Below are 19,865 nucleotides of genomic sequence, written 5' to 3'. Positions count from 1 at the left end.
CTTTATAGATTTTGGATACTAGCCCTTTATCTGATATGTCATTTGCAAATATCTTCTCCCATTCTGTCGGTTGTCTTTTGGTTTTGTTGACTATTTCCTTTGCTGTGCAAAAGCTTTTTATCTTGATGAAGTCCCAATAGTTCATTTTTGCCCTTGCTTCCCTTGCCTTTGGTGATGTTTCTAGGAAGAAGTTGCTGTGGCTGAGGTCGAAGAGGTTTCCGCCTGTGTTCTCCTCTGGGATTTTGATGGATTCCTGTCTCACATTTTTTAAAAATCATTTGGAGACATTCCCATGAAAGACATATTTAAGTTCTACCTTCAAAATTTTAATCCTTCTTAATCTTTCAGTACTTCCATGGATTTAAAAATGACTCAATTGTTTTGTTTCTTAATCAATAAGCATAGGGAAAAGAAGGGAGAGGGGCAAACTAAGAAACAGACTCTTAACTATAGAAAACAAATTGATGGTTACCAGAGGGGAGGTGGGGCGGATGAGATTGAGGAGGGCACTTGTGAAGAGCACTGGGTGTTCTTTATAAGTGCTGAATCACTAATTTGTACATCAGAAACTAATATTATACTGTATGTTAACTAATTTATATTTTTAAGATTTTATTTATTCATTTAAAGGGAGAGAGAGAGAGCTGAGGGAGGCTCAGAGGGAGAGGGAGAGAGAGAATCCCAAGCAGACACCCCAACGAGCACAACGCAGGGCTGATCTCATGAATGTGAGATCATGACCTGAGCAGAAATCAAGAGGTGGTCGCTCAATCAACTAAGCCATCGAGGTGCCCCTTAATTAACTGTTATTTAAATAAAAACAAAAACAGGGGCGCCTGGGTGGTGCAGTTGGTTAAGCATCGTGAGATTGTCGTGAGATTGAGCTCCACACTCAGTGGGGAGTCTGCTTCGGATTCTCTCTCCCTCTCCCATTGCCCCTTCCTCTGCTCAATCTCTCTCTTCCGCTCATATAATTAAATCTTAAAAAAAAAAATTCCTGAAAAGCTAAAATGAACAAAAACAAAATAAAACAAGTCACACCCTTGACCAAGGCACAAAATGAATTATAATTTCATCTGAAACTCACACAATGGAATAGGCATTTTCTGGTTTCTTGAGTGAGATCTAGTCATAAGTACCAATGTTTCTCATCAGTTTCAAGGATCTTACTGGAAATTTATACCCCTGGAATTCAACTTCTTAACACATTGATTGAAAGTCTTACCTGAGCAGGTAACTTTAGCTTCTTCATAGTGATCACAGCTAAGTCCACCCCACTGCCAGTTCTTGCAGTCCCAAAGAGAAGTTTCATTTCCAACACAGCTGCTTAAAAACAGCCATGTGTCTGTTGCCTTAACTTTGGAATAAATCTGATAGGATGTTTTGAGAGCAGATCCACATCCCAACTGCCTGCAAGCCACATCGGCTTCTTTCAGTGTCCAGCCTCTGTCACATACTTTCCCTATCAGTTTCTGAATTTCCACCTCCACTGTCCCAGCACAGCGGCTGCCTCCACCAACAAGTCTCAGCTCCAGATCGGATCCATCTGCAAAAGAAACTTAAGCTTAGTCCATAGGTACATATGGAGGTTAGCTCCCAAAAGATAGATTTTTTTTATCTTGCTCCTTCCCACATACTGAGGCATTGGAAAGGATGACTTATCCATCTCTTGGTGTTTTTTTTTAACAGCCAGTATAGGCTATGAATTCAGTTAGAAACAGGATTATAGTTGCAAGGGTTAATAAAAATTGTCAATGGCAGAAAAATATGAGCAAGTCAGAGATTTTTAAAAAAGACATAACATTTTGTGTCTTGGAGCTCCAGGTAGATTTAGACTCTGAAATGTGGTCCCTAACAGAAGCCTGAATAATTACTACAGAAAATAGACAATCCTCCAAACTAGTCAAATAAAGAATGGGGATGTCTGGGTGACTCAGTTGGTTGAACGTCCAACTCTTGGTTTCAGCTCAGGTCATGAGCTCGAAGTTGTGATTTTGGGATCCTGATCTCGGGGTTGTGGGGTCGAGCCCCACGTTGGGTTCTGCACTCAGTGTGGAGTTTGCTTGAGGATTCTCTCTCTCCCTCTCCCTCTGCCCATACTCTCTAAATAGATAGATAGATGATAGATAGATAAGACCTTTTTAAAAAGAAAGAAAAAAAAGAATGTGTTTAAGATTCCTTACAACATGGAAATTATTAGTTATTTCTATCTCTCCCATCTCACATCTATTCCTACTCCTAAAGAACACAGGTCCTTCCTTCTCTGTTTTTCTTTTTCTTTTAACTTACCAGAACATGTCACACCAGCATCTTCATTATGATTGCAATAATGCTTTCCCCATTCGTGGTGTCTACACTGCCAGAGAGCAGATTCATGTCCGTGGCAGGAAACACTGTCAAGCCAAATGTGTCCAGTTCCCTCAGTGGCATTAACTCGACCAGTGGTGGCGATGGCAGTTGGGCATCCCAGTTGCTTACATACCACAGCGGCATCATTACTATCCCAGCCATCATCACACACTGTCCCCCATTCCCCTTGGAATTTTACTTCTAATCTTCCTGAACATTCAGTGACTCCATCTACCAATCTCAGGCTGAGATCTGCTCCATCTGTAAGAGAGACACAAAACAAATCATAATAAAGAAACAAGAATAAGGGGGGACTATAAGTAGAGACAGAGAAAACAGTGAAAAATCATTAAAGGTGGAGAAAGAGTGGCTTGGGCAAGAAGACAGGACTTTTCAGAATGGCTAATAACAAAAACATAAGAAATAACAAGTCTGGTGAAGATGTGGAGAAAGGGGCACTCTCTCGTACTGTTGGTGGGAATGCAAACTGGTGCAGCCACTATGGAAAACGGTATGGAGGTTCCCCCAAAAATTACAAATAGAACTACCTTATGATCCAGGAATTGCACTACTGGGTATTTCCCCCCAAAATACAAAAACACTAATTTGAAGGGGTGTATGAACCCCTGTGTTTATAGCAGCATTATTTATGATAGCCAAATTATGGAAGCAGCCCAAGTGTCCATTGATAGATGAATAAAGAAGATGTGGTGTATATATATGGTGGAATATTATTCAGCCATAAAGAGAATAAAATCTTGCCATTTGCAATAACATGGGTGGAGCTAGACAGTATAATGCTAAGTAAAATAAGTAAATCAGAGAAAGACAAATACCATATGATTTCCTTTATATGTGGAATTTAAGAAACAAACAAATGAGCAAAGGGGAAAAAAAAAAAGAGAGAGACAAACCAAGAAGCAGACTCTTAACTATAGAGAACTGATGGTTACCAGAGGGAAGGTGGATGGGAGGATGGGTGAAAAAGGTGCAAGGGATTGAGTACACTTATCATGATGAGCACTGAGATAGTATAGGATTGTTGAGTCACCAATTTGTACACTTAAAACTAATATAACACTGTGTTAACTATACTAGAATTAAAATACAAAACTTAATAAAAAATTTAAAAATAGAAATACCATATGATCCAGTAATTCCACTAATGGTTATTTACCCAAAGAAAATGAAAATGCTAATTTGAAAAAATATACATACTTCTGTTTATTGCAGCATTATTTACAATAGTCAAGATATGGAAACAGCCCAAGTGTCCATCTACAGAAGAATGGATAAAGAAGATGTGGTGTGTATATATATATATATATATGATGGAATATTACTCAGCCATCAGAAAGAATGAGCTCTTGCCATTTGTAACAACATGGATGGACCTATAGGGTATAATGCTTAGTGAAATAAGCCAGACATAGAAAGGCAAATATCATATGATTTCATTTATATGTGGACTCTAAAAAACAAAACAAATGAACAGATTCTTAACTATAGAGAACAAACTGGTGGTTGCCAGAGGTGAGGTGGGCAGGGGGATGGGTGAAATGGATGAAGGGGGTCAAGAGGTACAAACTTCCAGTTATAAAACAAATAAGTCAGAGGAAGAGCAAGACGGCAGAGGAATAGGAGACCTGGATTTTGTCTGGTCTCGGGAATTCAGCTGGATAGGGATCAAACCATTCTGAACACCTACAAACTCAACAGGAGATTGAAGAAAAGAATAGCAACAACTCTCTGAACAGAAAAGCGACCACTTTCTGGAAGGTAGGACATGTGGAGAAGTGAATCTGAGGTGATATTTGGGAGGATAGATGGCGGGAGAGGGGTCCTCCAGCGGCCGCTTCTGGCAAGTGATAGAGCAGCGGAGCACAAAATCGGAACTTTTAGAAGTCTGCTCTGCTGAGGGACGTTGCTCCAGTGGCTAAGAGGGGGTGGAACCCTCATGGGACAGTGTGGTCTCAGGACCCTCGGGGTCACAGAAAGACTGGGGGTGCCTGAGTGCGGCAGAGCTCCCAGGTATCAGAGCGGGGAAGCTGGCTGCAGAGACGGAGCCGAGGAGTGGGCTCTCAGCTCAGGGTTGCCATAAACTGTGATCCACAGCACAGTTGGGGCAATGCTCCTCCAGCAGGGACCCAACAAGCGGCAGATCCGGGGAGACTCCCCTTCCTCCCCCGGGAGGAGCAGCGTGGGAGCGCACTGCTGGGATCTGCTGGGTTTGGAGACTCCACAATGAGTCCGGTGCCAGAGATAGAAACGCTCAGTCACAGGCCAGCTGAGCACGGAGTGCAGCCGGAGACCGGGGAGACGGGAATGATTGACTGCTTTTCTCTGGGGTGCACTGAGGACTGGGGCCCCAAGTTCTCGGCTCCTCCGGGGCAGAGATTGGGAAGCTGCCATTTTCACTCTCGTCCTCCAAAGCTGTACGGAAAGCTTGCAGAGAACGAAAGCTCCCGAGAGCAAACCCGAGCAGATTACTTACCCTGGACCAGGCAAGGATGGGGCAATTCTGCCTCCTGCAAAGACATTTGGGAACCGCGGCAACAGGCCCCTCCCTCAGAGATCAGCAAGAACAGCTAGCCAATAAAATTAACAAGTCAGGAGAGGACAGATGTTGGTGGGGATGTGGAGAAAGGGGAACCCTCCTACACTGTTGGTGGGAATGCAAGCTGGTGCAACCACTCTGGAAAACAGTATGGAGGTTCCTCAAAAAGTTGAAAATAGAGCTACCCTATGACCCAACAATTGCACTACTTGGTATTTACCCCAAAGATACAAATGTAGTGATCCAAAGGGGTACTTGCACCCCAATGTTTATAGCAGCAATGTCCACAATAGCCAAACTGTGGAAAGAGCCAAGATGTCCATCGACAGATGAATGGATAAAGAAGATGTGGTATTATATATATACAATGGAATATTATGCAGCCATCAAAAGGAATGAAATCTTGCCATTTGCAATGACATGGATGGAACTGGAGGGTGTTATGCTGAGAAAAATAAGTCAATCAGAGAAAGACATGTATCATATGATCTCACTGATATGAGGAATTCTTAATCTCAGGAAACAAACTGAGGGTTGCTGGAGTGGTGGGGGGTGGGAGGGATGGGGTGGCTGGGTGATAGACATTGGGGAGGGTATGTGCTATGGTGAGCGCTGTGAATTGTGTAAGACTGTTGAATCACAAACCTGTACCTCTGAAACAAGTAATACATTATATGTAAAAAAAAAAAAAAAAAAAAAGAAGAAGATAGCAGGAGGGGAAGAATGAAGGGAGGGAAATCAGAGGGGCAGACAAACCATGAGAGACTATGGACTCTGAAAAAACAAACTGAGGGTTCTAGAGGGGAGGGGAATAGGGGGATGGATTAGCCTGGTGATGGGTATTAAGGAGGGCATGGCCTGTATGGAGCACTGGGTGTTATACGCAAACAATGAATCATGGAACACTACATCAAAAACTAATGATGTAATGTATGGTGATTAACATAACATAATTAAAAAAAAAAAAGAACAGCCAGCCAAGACCAAGTTTACCGATCAATGAGAACGGCAGAACTCCAGCACTAGGGGAATACTGCACATAGAATTCATGGCTTTTTTCCCATGATTCTTTAGTCTTTCAAAGTTAATTTTTTTAACTTTTTTTTTGAATTTTTCTTTTTCCCTTTTTCAACCAACATCTTATCAATCCCTTTTTTAAAAAATGTTTTTTTATTTTTCATTTTTAGAGTCATATTCTATCCCTTCATAATAGTTACCCTTATTTTTGGTATATATATATAAGTTGTTCTCTCTTTAAAATTTGGGATACAGTTTCTTCTAACAGATCAAAATATACCCTAAGTATCTGGTGTATGACTTTGTTCTAGTCTCCTGCCTGATCACATTCTCTCCCCCCCCCTTTTTTTTTAAATCTTCTTCTTTCTTTTTTCAACCAACTTCTTATGTTATCAATTCCTTTTATAAAATCTTTTATAATTTTCATCTTTACAGTCATATTCTATCCCTTCATCATATTAACCCTTATTTTTGTACATATATAAGTTTTTCTTTCTTTAAAATTTTGGGAGGCACTTTCTTCTAACAGACCAAAATATGCCCAAAATCTAGTGTGTGGCACTGATCTATGCACCAGCCTGATCATATTTCATCATATTCTGTTTTGTTTTTGTTTTTGTTTTTGTTTGTTTTTATCTTTTTCTTTTTCTTTTTTCTTTCTTTCCCTTTCTTTTCCCTGTTTCAAGTCTTTTCTGATTTGTTTAGTGTGGGATGTTATCACCCTGTTAGCATTTTGTTCTCTCATTCATCTATTCTCCTCTGGACAAAATGACGAGACGGAAAAAATCACCTCAACATAAGGAACAAGAGGCAGTACCAACTGCCAGGGACTTAATCGATAAAGACATTAGTAAGATGTCAGAACTAGAGTTCAGAATGATGATTTTAAAGATAATAGCTGGGCTTGAAAAAAACACGGAAATTATTAGAGAAACCCTTTCTGGAGAAATAAAAGAACTAAAATCTAACCAAGTCGAAATCAAAAAGGCTATTAATGAGGTGCAATAAAAAATGGAGTCTCTAACTGCTAGGATAAATGGGGCAGAAGAGAGAATTAGTGATATAGAAGACCAAATGATGGAAAATAAAGAAGCTGAGAAAAAGAGAGATAAACAACTACTGGATCACGAGGGCAGAATTCGAGAGATAAGTGATACCATAAGACAAAACAACATTAGAATAATTGGGATCCCAGAAGAAGACGAAAGAGACAGAGAGGGGCAGAAGGTATATTGGAGCAAATTATAGCAGAGAACTTCCCTAATTTGGGGAAGGAAACAGCCATCAAAATCCAGGAGGCACAGAGAACCCCTCTCAAAATCAATAAAAATAGGTTAACACCCTGACAGCTAATAGTAAAACTTACGAGTCTCAGAGACAAAGAGAAAATCCTGAAAGCAGCCCAGGAGAAGAGATCTGTAACCTACAATGGTAGAAACATTAGATTGGCAACAGACCTATCCACAGAGACCTGGCAGGCCAGAAAGGACTGGCATGATATATTCAGAGCACTAAATGAGAAAAATATGCAGCCAAGAATACTATATCCAGCTAACTGTCATTGAAAATAGAAGGAGAGATAAAAAGCTTCCAGGACAAACAAAAACTAAAGGAATTTGCAAACACGAAATCAGCCCTACAAGAAATCTTGAAAGGGGTCCTCTAAGCAAAGAGAGAGCCTAAAAGTAACATAGACCAGAAAGGAACACAGACAATATACAGTAACAGTCACCTTACAGGCAATACAATGGCACTAAATTCATATCTTTCAATAGTTACCCTGAATGTAAATGGGCTAAATGCCCCAGTCAAAAGATACAGGCTATCAGATTGGATAAAAAAATAAGACCCAGTGATATGCTGTCTGCAAGAGACTCATTTTAGACCCAAAGACACCTCCAGGTTGAAAGTGAGGGGGTGGAAAACCATTTCCCATGCTAATGGACACCAAAAGAAAGCTGGGGTGGCAATCCTTATATCAGACAAATTAGATTTTAAACCAAAGACTGTAATAAGAGATGAGGAAGGACACTATATCCTACTTAAAGGGTCTATCCAACAAGAAGATCTAACAATTGTAAATATCTATGCCCCTAACATGGGAGCAGCCAGTTATATGAGCCAATTAATAACAAAAGCAAAGAAACACATTGACAACAATACAATAATAGTGGGGGACTTTAACACCCCCCTCACTGAAATGGACAGATCATCTAAGCAAAAGATCAACAAGGAAATAAAGACTTTAAGTGACACACTGGACCAAATGGACTTCACAGATATATTCAGAACATTCCATCCCAAAGCAACAGAATACACATTCTTCTCTAGTGCCCCTGGAACATTCTCCAGAACAGATCACATCCTAGGTCACAAATCAGGTCTCATCTGGTACCAAAAGATTGGGATCATTCCCTGCATATTTTCAGACCACAATGCTTTGAAACTAGAACTCAATCACAAGAGGAAAGTCAGAAAGAACTCAAATACATGGAGGCCAAAGAGCATCCTACTAAAGAATGAATGGGTCAACCAGGAAATTAAAGAAGAATTAAAAAAAACTCATGGAAACAAATGAAAATGAAAACACAACTGTTCAAAATCTTTGGGATGCAGCCAAGGCAGTCCTAAGAGGAAAGTATATAACAATACAAGCCTTTCTCAAGAAACAAGAAAGGTCTCAAATACACAACCTAAACCTACACCTAAAGGAGCTGGAGAAAGAACAGCAAATAAAGCCTAAACCCAGCAGGAGAAGAGAAATAATAAAGATCAGAGCAGAAATCAATGAAATAGAAACCAAAAGAACAGTAGAACAGATCAACGAAACTAGGAGCTGGTTCTTTGAAAGAATTAACAAGATTGATAAACCCCTGGCCAGACTTATCAAAAAGAAAAGAGAAAGGACCCAAATAAACAAAATCATGAATGAAAGAGGAGAGATCACAACCAACACCAAAGAAATACAAACAATTATAAGAACATATTATGAGGGACTCTATGCCAGCAAATAAGATAATCTGGAAGAAATGGATGCATTCCTAGAGATGTCTCAACTACCAAAACTGAACCAGGAAGAAATAGAAAACCTGAACAGACCTATAACCACTAAGGAAATTGAAGCAGTCATCAAAAATCTCCCAACAAACAAGAGCCTAGGGCCAGATGGCTACCCAGGGGAATTCTACCAAACATTTCAAGAAGAATTAATACCTATTCTTCTGAAACTGTTCCAAAAAAGAGAAATGGAAGGAAAACTTCCAAACTCGTTTTATGAGGCCACCATTACCTTGATCCCCAAACCAGACAAAGACCCCATCAAAAAGGAGAATTACAGACCAATATCCTTGATGAACATGGATGCAAAAATTCTCACCAAAATACTAGCCAATAAGATCCAACTGTACATTAAAAAGATTATTCACCACCAACAAGTGGGATTTATCCCTGGGCTGCAAGTTTGGTTCGACATCTGCAAATCAATCAATGTGATACAATACATTAATAAAAGAAAGAATAAGAACCATATGATCCTCTCAATAGATGCAGAAAAAGCATTTGACAAAGTACAGCATCCTTTCTTGATCAAAAGGCTTCAGAGTATAGGCATAGAGGGTACATACCTCAATATCATAAAAGCCATCTATGAAAAACCCACAGTGAATATCATTATCAATGGGGAAAACCTGAGAGCTATCCCCCTAAGGTCAGGAACACGGCAGGGATGTCCACTATCACCACTGCTATTCAACATAGTATTAGAAGTCCTAGCCACAGCAATCAGACAACAAAAAGAAATAAAAGGCATCCAAATCAGCAAAGAAGAAGTCAAACTCTCACTCTTTGCAGATGATATGATACTTCCTGTGGAAAACCCAAAAGACTCCACCCCAAAACTGCTAGAACTCATACAGGAATTCAGTAAAGTGGCAAGATATAAAATCAAAGCACAGAAATCAGTGGCATTCCTATACACCAACAACAAGACAGAAGAAAGAGAAATTAAGGAGTTGATCCCATTTACAATTGCACCCAAAACCATAAGATACCTAGGAATAAATCTAACCAAAGAGGCAAAGGATCTGTACTCAGAAAACTATAAACTACTCATGAAAGAAATTGAGGAAGACAGAAAGAAATAGAAAAACGTTCCGTGCTCAAGGATTGAAAGAACAAATATTGTGAAGATGTCAATGCTACCTAGAGCAATCTACACATTCAATGCAATCCCCATCAAAATACCATCCACTTTTTTCAAGAAATGGAACAAATAATCCTAAAATTTGTATGGAACCAGAAAAGACCCCGAATAGCCAGAGGAATGTTGAAAAAGAAAAGCAAAGCTGGTAGCATCACAATTCCGGACTTCAAGCTCTATTACAAAGCTGTCATCATCAAGACAGTATGGTACTCGCACAAAAACAGACCCACAGATCAATGGAACAGAATAGAGAGCCCAGAAATGGACCCTGAACTCTATGGTCAACTAATCTTCGACAAAGCAGGAAAGAATGTCCAGTGGAAAAAAAGACAGTCTCTTCAACAAATGGTGTTGGGAAAATTGGACAGCCACATGCAGAAGAATGAAACTGGACCATTTCCTTACACCACACACAAAAATAGACTCAAAATGGTTGAAAGACCTCAGTGTGAGACAGGAGTCCATCAAAATCCTAAAGGAGAACACAGGCAGCAACCTCTTCGACCTCAGCCACAGCAACTTCTCCCTAGAAACAGCGCCAAAGGCAAGGGAAGCAAGGGCAAAAATGAACTATTGGGACTTCATCAAGATAAAAAGCTTTTGCACAGCAAAAGAAACAGTCAACAAAACCAAAAGACAACTGACAGAATGGGAGAAGATATCTGCAAATGACATATCAGATAAAGGGCTAGTATCCAAAATCTATAAAGAACTTATCAAACTCAACACCCAAAGAACAAATGATCCAATCAAGAAATGGGCAGAAGACATGAACAGACATTTTTCCAAAGAAGACGTCCAAATGGCCAACAGACACATGAAAAAGTGCTCAACATCGCTCGGCATCAGGGAAATCCAAATCAAAACCTCAATGAGATACCACCTCACACCAGTCAGAATGGCTAAAATTAACAAGTCAGGAAACGGCAGATGTTGGCGGGGATGCAGAGAAAGGGGAACCCTCCTACACTGTTGGTGGGAATGCAAGCTGGTGCAGCCACTCTGGAAAATAGTATGGAGGTTCCTCAAAAAGTTGAAAATAGAGATACCCTACAACTCAGCAATTGCACTACTGGGTATTTACCACAAAGATACAAATACAGTGATCCGAAGGGGTACGTGCACCCCAATGTTTATAGCAGCAATGTCCACAATAGCCAAACTATGGAAAGAGCCAAGATGTCCATCAACAGATGGATGGATAAAGAAGATGTGGTATATATATAGAGAGAGATATAGAAACCTATATCTATATCATCTATATCTATATCTATATCTATATCTATATCTATATATACAATGGAATATTATGCAGCCATCAAAAGGAATGAAATCTTGCCATTTGCAACGACGTGGTTGGAACTAGCAGGTTATATGCTACGCAAAATAAGTCAATCAGAGAAAGACATGTATCATATGATCTCACTGATATGAGTAATTCTTAATCTCAGGAAACAAACTGAGGGTTGCTGGAGTGGTGGGGGGTGGGAGAGATGGGGTGGCTAGGTGATAGACACTGGGGAGGGTATGTGCTATGGTGACCGCTGTGAATTGTGTAAGACTGATGAATCACAGACCTGTACCTCTGAAATAAATAATACATTATATGTCAAAAAAAAACAAAAAAAGAAGAAGATAGTAGGAAGGGAAAAATGAAGGGGGGAAATCAGAGGGGGAGACGAACCATGAGAGACTATGGACTCTGAGAAGCAAACTGAGGGTTTTAGAGGGGAGACGGGTGTGGGGATGGGTTAGCCTGGTGATGGGTATTAAGGAGGGCACGTATTGAATGGAGCACTGGGTGTTATACACAAACAGGGAATCATGGAACACTACATCAAAAACTAATGATGTAATGTATGGTGACTAACATATCATAATAAAAAAAAATTAAAAAAAAATATGTTGGATAAACTGGCATGACTATGCAAGAATTTCTTCTTTCTGAATGTTTTTGTGTTTTCACTGCAACTTCTTTTAGCAGTTCCAAAGTGAGCTGTGAGTTGGCCAGGTTTAAGGAAAATCTCTAGTATTTTATGCTAATCACATTTACACAAATGTTAACATTGTTGAAAAGTGATGCCTTTTTTAACAACTGTAAGGTAACATATTGACATAACTATTACTGATATGGTAAAAGAAAGACTTTAAGAAAAGCAACCTAAGAACAAAACTGTTAACCATATAGAGATGTGGTCATGTGGTGCTCCACGTCCACTAACCAATGACTTTACTTCAGATACATCCTAATCTAGATGTGCTCCTATGTGCATTACCTGATGTTACAAATTGTGTCTACCTTTAGTTACATAGAAATTATCCTCTGACTGGAAAAAGACAATCTTTTAAGGTACAAATTTGAATATACATATCTGCTTTTCAACCATTCTTCTTTTCTTTTTTAAAGAGATTCCTTGATTAGACAATATATTCACATGGTTCACACTTTGTGTGTGTGTGTGTTCGTGTATGTATGTGTGTGGTTTTTTTTATGATTCACACTTTGAAATGAAAGTGTAAGCTCTTCCCAAAAATTATCCCCAGCTGTCCAGTTCTATTCTTCACATATATATATATTCACAAATATATATATATGTATGTATGTGTATATATATATATATATATATATATTCTTTAGGAGATATTTTATGTAAATACAAACAAATCCATATATAAGTTTCACCTCATTTTGTTGTTCAAGTGATGGTATATTATATGAATTGTTGTGTACCTTAGTATTCACTTGGTAAAACATCTTGACCGTAATTTCATATCAATATTTAAAGACCTTTCTGAAATTACTTCTCTATCCATGACATTTCTTTTCTTATCATTTATTACTCTGTGACTTTATTTATACTTTTAATTTCTTTTATTAGATAAAATTAGCTTGGTTTTGCTTTTTTTTAATGAACCAGCATTTGGATTTTTTAAGATTAATATTATTTTCATCTTCTAATTCATTATAATTTGTTTTTCTTTCTATTAATTCCTTTCCGGTTTCTGACTGATTTAACTTTTTGAGTGCAGTGCTTAATTAATGTTGATTCTTTCCTAGTTATTAATATAAATACGTGAGGTTATAGGTCTTCCACTGAATATACCAGTGATTGCCTCATATAATTGACAAATTGATGCTCTGTGAATCTGGGACATAGATCTTCCTATGACTGTTATGTGGTCATTATGAATTGTTCTCTTTAGTATTATAAAGTTTCCCCTTTTCTATGGTTGAATGATTTTTGTTCTGAATCAAACTTGTCTGATATTTCTTTTTAAAGATTTTATTTATTTAACAGAGAGACACAGCAAGAGAGGGAACACAAGCAGGGGGAGTGGGAGAGGGAGAAGCAGGCTCCCCGCTGAGCAGGGAGCCTGATGCGGAGCTCGATCCCAGGACCCTGGGATCATGACCTGAGCCGAAGGCAGATGCTTAACCCACCGAGGCACCCAGGCACCCCCAAACTTGTCTGATATTAGTATCACAACTATTGCTTTATTTCTTTTCTATTCTCTTATTTTCAACCTTTATGAATCATTTTGTTCTAGGCGCATCACTTGTATTCATCCTAGAATTCAGATTTATTTTAAAAAGAACTCTGATTGGATTAATTTTGAGAGATGAGAGACATATTTGACCTTAACTTAGTCATATTATTCATTTTTTGTTGTCATATTATACATCCATAATATTTATTGTCATCATGTATCATGCTACAACTATGAACTATATTTCTCTATATAACTTTTTTTGGGGGGGAACTTTGCTTATGTTTGGGCATGTGTAAGCATTATTGTATGTAAGATCATTTTCTTCTAAATATTTTCCTATTAATTGTATTTTATATTAGTTAGCATTTAGTTTAGCAGCATCCAAAAGAAAGCCAAATAAGAGTGGATAAAGAAAATTTTACTTCTTTCTCACTAAAATAAGTCAAATAGGTAAGCAGTTTAAGGCTGTTTGGGTGGTTCTGTGGTCACCAAGAAGTGCCTAGAATTGTTTCTCTGAGGTAATTATCAAATCCTATTGGTCAAGAATGATAAGTTGCCCTGCAACTGAGTGAGCTTCCTGGTAAGCCAATCTGATAGTCCAGGTTCTGCCCTCTGAGAAGCTGTCCTCTGTCCATTGTCCTTCATGGGCCCAGGTCTATTCTTGGGCCAGTTCCTTCTACTGCAGGCTCTCCAAAGTCATATCTAGGTGCGGTTTGGGGGCTGCACACCTTTCACAACCCACTTTCTGCTGACTTTGGTTCAGGGACCCTTGGATTGCTTTACAGGTTGAGTTACTGTTGGCTGATGTCAGCTGTCCTCAAAGTCAGCGAAATAATTCTCTCCAAACTGAGAATTCTTCTGGTCAATTTTCTTTCATGGTAATGCCACTTGAAAGTAACCAGAGTCAAGGAATATATTTATAAACTTTGATCTTTGCTATGACCAGCTCCTTCACTGCCCTAAGGTCATTTGAAACCTGGGGTTTGGGAGAAAAAGCAAGACCAAAGTCCTGTCTTTGCTGGTAGGCTCATGGACTTTGTGGAGTATCAATTCTATTTTCTGCTAAGCCTACAGTTTTATCACCACCTCAGTTTGGGGGATAAGGATGCTTAGGGTTTTGTTTTGTTTTGTTTTTTCAATCCTGCAAGTTCCCAATTATAGGTCTCTCATTTCATTATGTAGTAGCTGAAGGCAGAACATACCTCCCTCACAAAATTGGTATTTTTCCTTCCATTTTTTTCTTTCAGTGTGGCTACTTCAAGTCTGAGTTCATCTCTCTCTTGTAAATGCTGAAAGTGGCAAGGAGGATTTACGTCATGCCAGCATTCCGATTTTTTTTTCAGTTTTTTTTTGTTCTCCAAGGACACTCTCTGATTTTTCAGCTTCAGAGCACACATCGTTTTCTTTTCAAGGTGACACTTGTCCAAATATCTTACCATGGATAACAAGACATTAGCTTTCCAGCCTATAATATCTGAGTTATTATATATTTTTTCCATCCATTCCATTCAACCGCATCCAAAATTTAGGTTTTATTACTAGAGCACGCAGTTTTGGTAACATTCTGAATTATTTAGGATTCTATTCAACTGCATATAATAGAAATCCCAAATAGAAATAGCATAAATTTGCAGCAGAAGGTGGGCCCTTCTGTTTACAGAACTATATTTTTGTTTGTTAAGTATGTTGTGTGTGCTCTTTGTCTTCTTTTGTAAACTCTTTTGTTATATTCGTGCAGTTTTTAGAAGCTCTTCTACTTAGTGGGTACCTAGGTTTTAGCACTCTTCTTGTTTTGCTAGAAATAGAATTTGTAATTTTGTTTCTTTTTTGAAAGATTTATTTATTTATGAGAGAGTGAGCTAGCGAGTACAAGTAGGGGGAGGGGCAGAGGGAGAGGATCTCAAACCCACTTCCTGCTGAGCAGGGAACCCGAAACGGAAGTGGGCTCGATCCCACAACCCATGAAATCATGACCTGAGCCAAAACCAAGAGTTGGTCACTTAATTGACTGAGCCACCTAGCTGCCCCTTTAATTTTGTTTCTTGATTTCTTGGTACTTCCAGAAGATTTCCAGGGGGGAAAATCATGGAAATACTATCTCTGTGCCTGCCAAATTCAAACTACAAATTCCATTATCTCCTTAGATTCTTAGAGTTCTTAGTTTTGTAGAGCACAGGGCTTTAGGGCTGAAAAGGGCCAAAGAACTCAACAAAGCAGGAAGACTAGAAAGATAAAGCAACAGTCTATCTCTGATGTGCAGTTTCTATAAGCCAGCCACAAAACGGTCTAAGAAAATTGGCTACAAAATTACTTTGAATCCCAGACATTTTGTTTGTGATGGCTATGTATGTGCCACAGAGAACATCTGAACTTAAGCATCAGTTCATATGATTTGTGCTGTATTTACTAAGGTTTTTTATTTTTAAGATTTATTTTTATTTTTTAGAGAGAGAAAGAACACAGGGTGGGGCGGGGCGGGCAGAGGGAGGGAGAATCCCAAGCAGACTAAGCACTGAGCACAGAGCCTGACCCCGGGTTGGATCCCACAACCCTGAGATCACAACCTGAGCAGAAACCAAGAGTCAGTCCCTTAACGAACTGTGCTACCCAGATGCCCCTGTATTTACTAAGGTTTGAGAAATAGTTTTGATACTAGAATGATTTATACTTCTTCAGAGTCTGGAAAGGAATAAATGATAAAAATGTGTTAATGCTTCTTTAAATCATATTGTGTATTTTATCTATTACTAAACAAAAGGAAGTAATTCTAATGAATTCTTATATTTGTTCTTCTGTCTTCATTTATTTACTTATAGAGAAAGAAAGAAATACAAATTCAGTTACTTATGCCAGGGGAAAGTTTAAATTATTGATCAAAGGAGCTAAATACAGGTACAAAAATCAAATTAATGGCTTTTATGTTAAAATGCAGTCACAGGTTTAGCAGGAAAGAAATCTCTTAAAGGAGTAAATTATGAATAGTCTAACCATGTACACAAAGTAAACAATATAAGGAAGCCAACTCATGGTGTAGATTAATGTATTACTAACAGATTCATGAAAAAAAAGAAAGCTAGAATGGAATCTCCCAAGTCATTTCTGAATGGAAGACTCTCCTTTTGCTCAGGATTCAAACATTTTAGGAAAAAAGGAAACGAGGGTATTTATAGAAGGGAACTGTTTTCCAGTGCTTCACAAGTTTTCACCATCAAAGAGAAAATTATTTGGTTTGGTTTCATTTTTTGGTTTGTTTTGGCATCAGCTGTGTTTTATTTTGTTCGAGATGGATCCAGATGAGAGAGCAAGAGGTTACAAGAAAGCTGACTTTGGCTCAGTCTAAGAAACTGCCTTTATTTAAAGGTTTATATCTCTCCCAAAGTGGAATGGGATCATATGCATACTAGCTAATGATATCTTAGAGGAATTTCATGCTCAGATAATGATTTAGCAAGAAGAAATTAAGGACTCAAGAGTCCTTCATTATTTGTGGGGTAGGGACATTATTTGCTTTAAACTTGGAGCTGTGTTTAGAAAGCAATGTGTTCTTCAACTCACATTTGTGTAGAGACTTGCTTTGTACAGATTTAATGGATAAGTGGTGAAATTTTAATGTGCTGGGGTATTTTATACTGCTACAATAGAGAATATAGTCAGATCTAAAACATTTTCAGAAACTGGCAAGTGCTGATAGGATATCTGTGTCACGCTGAGAGTAATGTCAAGGGAAGTGATGTTTGACAGTAGGCACTTCTAAAAGACGTATGCCCTTTAGAAGGTCCTTCAAATGCACTTCCTTTCTTTAAAAAATTAATTAAAGGAATCAGTTTGTATTCCCCAAATAATTTCAATCATCTCTGAGTATGTTAAAAGAAACTCTTACTTATCTTGATGGTTGTACTTGGCAAAGAGTGTTCTTAAAACCTGAGCTCCATTTCTTTAGCTTTATTTCTGGTGCGTCTTTTCTTTACATTTTAAATCCCATTCATACTAAATTATTCATAATTCCTCAATTATGCCATATTTCATGACTGTACCCTTTATTTTTATATTTTATTTTATTTTTTTTTTAAGAGAGGGAGAGCAGGGGACGGGCAGAGGGAGAGAAAGAATCTTAAATAAGCTCCACATTAGGTGCAGAGCCTGTCATGGGGCTCAATCTCATGACCCTGAGATCATGATCTGAGCTGAAATCAAGAGTAGGACACTTAACCGACTGAGCCACTCAGGCGCCCCTATGACCGTATCCATTAAATGTGGATTTACACATCACTTACTTGCCAAACTCCTTATCTTTTTATTTCAAAACTCAGCTCGAATTTATAGCACTCTCTATAGTTTTCCTGCAAAGCCTCCAACAGGGCTGATGACTCCTTCGTTTATTAGTTTTGTATCTAACATATATTTTTAGTTTTGGACTCATCATTATTTGCTTTTTTAATATTTTATTTGAGAGAGAGAAAGAGAGAGCGCACCAGGACGGGGGAGGGGCAGAGGGTGAAGCAGACTCCCCATGAGCAGGGAGCCCGATGCAGGGCTCGATCCCAGGACCCTGAGATCATGACCTGAGCTGAAGGCAGACACTTAACAGATTGAGCCACCCAGGCACCCCTGGACTCATCATTATTTGAGCATGTATATCTTCTGCTCACCTGTGTGTTTTTGAGGGAGGGTGTTCAATGAGAGATTGAGTAACCTTGAAAAGAAGTAGCTTTTTCCCAGGTACAAAGGTTGGGAAATACATTATAAATGGAGAGAAAAGTTTCTGCAGAGGCCCAGAAACATGGCATGACCAGGATTCTTTAAGGCTGGAACATCAGGTATGATTGATAGAGTAATAGACATGAAAGCTTTAAAGGTGACATCATAAAGTATTTTAAAGTATGCTAAGAAATTACTGTTTATTATCTCTCTTTAATTTTAATAGATGTGTGACATTGGAGTATCTACCAAAGCTCTCTGTGCTTCAATTGCCTCAAAAGAAAAGTGGTAGTTATAACACCTGCTTCACAGGAATTACACAGCAAGTGATCAATACATGTTAACTGCTATGGTTATGATTATTATTAGTAGCAGTAGCTATTTTCACTGATGGACTGAACTGTGACAGACTTTTTAGCCCACCCAAATGCCTAAAACATTGTAGGTCCTTAATACTATTTGTTGAAATGATAAATTATTGCATAAATAGTAAAGAAACGTTGAATTGCCTTGAAGACAAAGAAATCATGTGAAAATACTTGAAATGTAATAACATATCTGTGGGCATGCATATATTTATTAGAAAGAAGGCTTAGAAACAAGATTGCTTAGGAAGCCATTGCAAAGGTCTATATGACATAAGATGACAAATTACATTAAAGCAGTAGCAACAGGGGTGCCTGGGTGGTTCAGTTAAGCATCTGACTCTTGGCTCAGGTCATGATCTCAGGGTCGTGAGATTGAGTCCTGTGTCGGGTGCTGCGCTCAGTGGGGCATCTGCTTGAGATTCTCTCTCTCCCTCTCCCCTGTCCCTCCCCCTGCCCCCCCTAAAATAAATAAATAAATCTTAAAAGAAAAAGCAGTAGCAACAAATAAGGAGGAGAAATATCCCGGAGGACTGACAGACCTTGGTGATGTTCCACATGAGCAGTGTATCGAGAAGGTCAGGATTCTAGGCTCTGGAACATACTGCCTGCCTTCGAATCCTGGCCCTTCAGTAACTCTCTATGTGATTGCAGCAAATTACTACACCTCTCTGTTTCAGTTTCCTTGTCTGTAAAATTGGAATGATACTAATAATTATCCCCTGAGGAGATTGTAAAGATTAGGTGAAATAATGTTTGCTCAATATTTAGTAAAGTGCCATAAATAAAATAGGTGCTCATTTAATGCTCACTACTGTCATTATCATTACCATTATTTATGAGATAAAGAAGTGGTTCGATTTTTAAGTGATTCTAATTTGGTCTGGATGTCATTAATTGAGTAAAGAATACTGTGGTCCTGTCAGTAAAATAATTCATTCAATTTTGAACACCTTATATTCTGATGTCCAAGTAGATAGGTTTATGAATGTAAATTTAAAGAGAAACATAGAGATGAAAACATATTTATTGGCATTTAAGAGAAGGTGAGGGAGTTGAGGACAGAATCTTGGTCAGGGAATGCATGAAGTGTTTTAGTAAAGCACTGTCAGACGGGAAGGAGGAGAAAACAGGAGGAGGGAGTATCTCATGTATCTAGTGTAACATATATCAAAGGGAAGAAGAA

The 19,865-nt window shown here is 38.6% G+C and overlaps 1 protein-coding gene across 1 annotated transcript in view; it reads left to right on the top strand.

Moving 5' to 3' along the window:
• CD163 (CD163 molecule) overlaps positions 1-19,865 on the top strand; it is a 40,759-nt gene that overhangs the window by 9,168 nt on the left and 11,726 nt on the right. Inside the window, exon 5 of the mRNA XM_032391008.1 lies at positions 4,410-4,422. Within this exon, the coding sequence (XP_032246899.1) occupies positions 4,410-4,422 (13 nt within the window). The remainder of the gene's footprint in view (positions 1-4,409; positions 4,423-19,865) is intronic.

This window comes from Phoca vitulina, unplaced genomic scaffold (genome assembly GCF_004348235.1).
Source record: "Phoca vitulina isolate PV1807 unplaced genomic scaffold, GSC_HSeal_1.0 scaffold59, whole genome shotgun sequence".
Taxonomy (NCBI): domain Eukaryota; kingdom Metazoa; phylum Chordata; class Mammalia; order Carnivora; family Phocidae; genus Phoca; species Phoca vitulina.
Note: the sequence above shows the minus strand (reverse complement) of the source record. Positions and strands in the feature narration are given on the sequence as shown.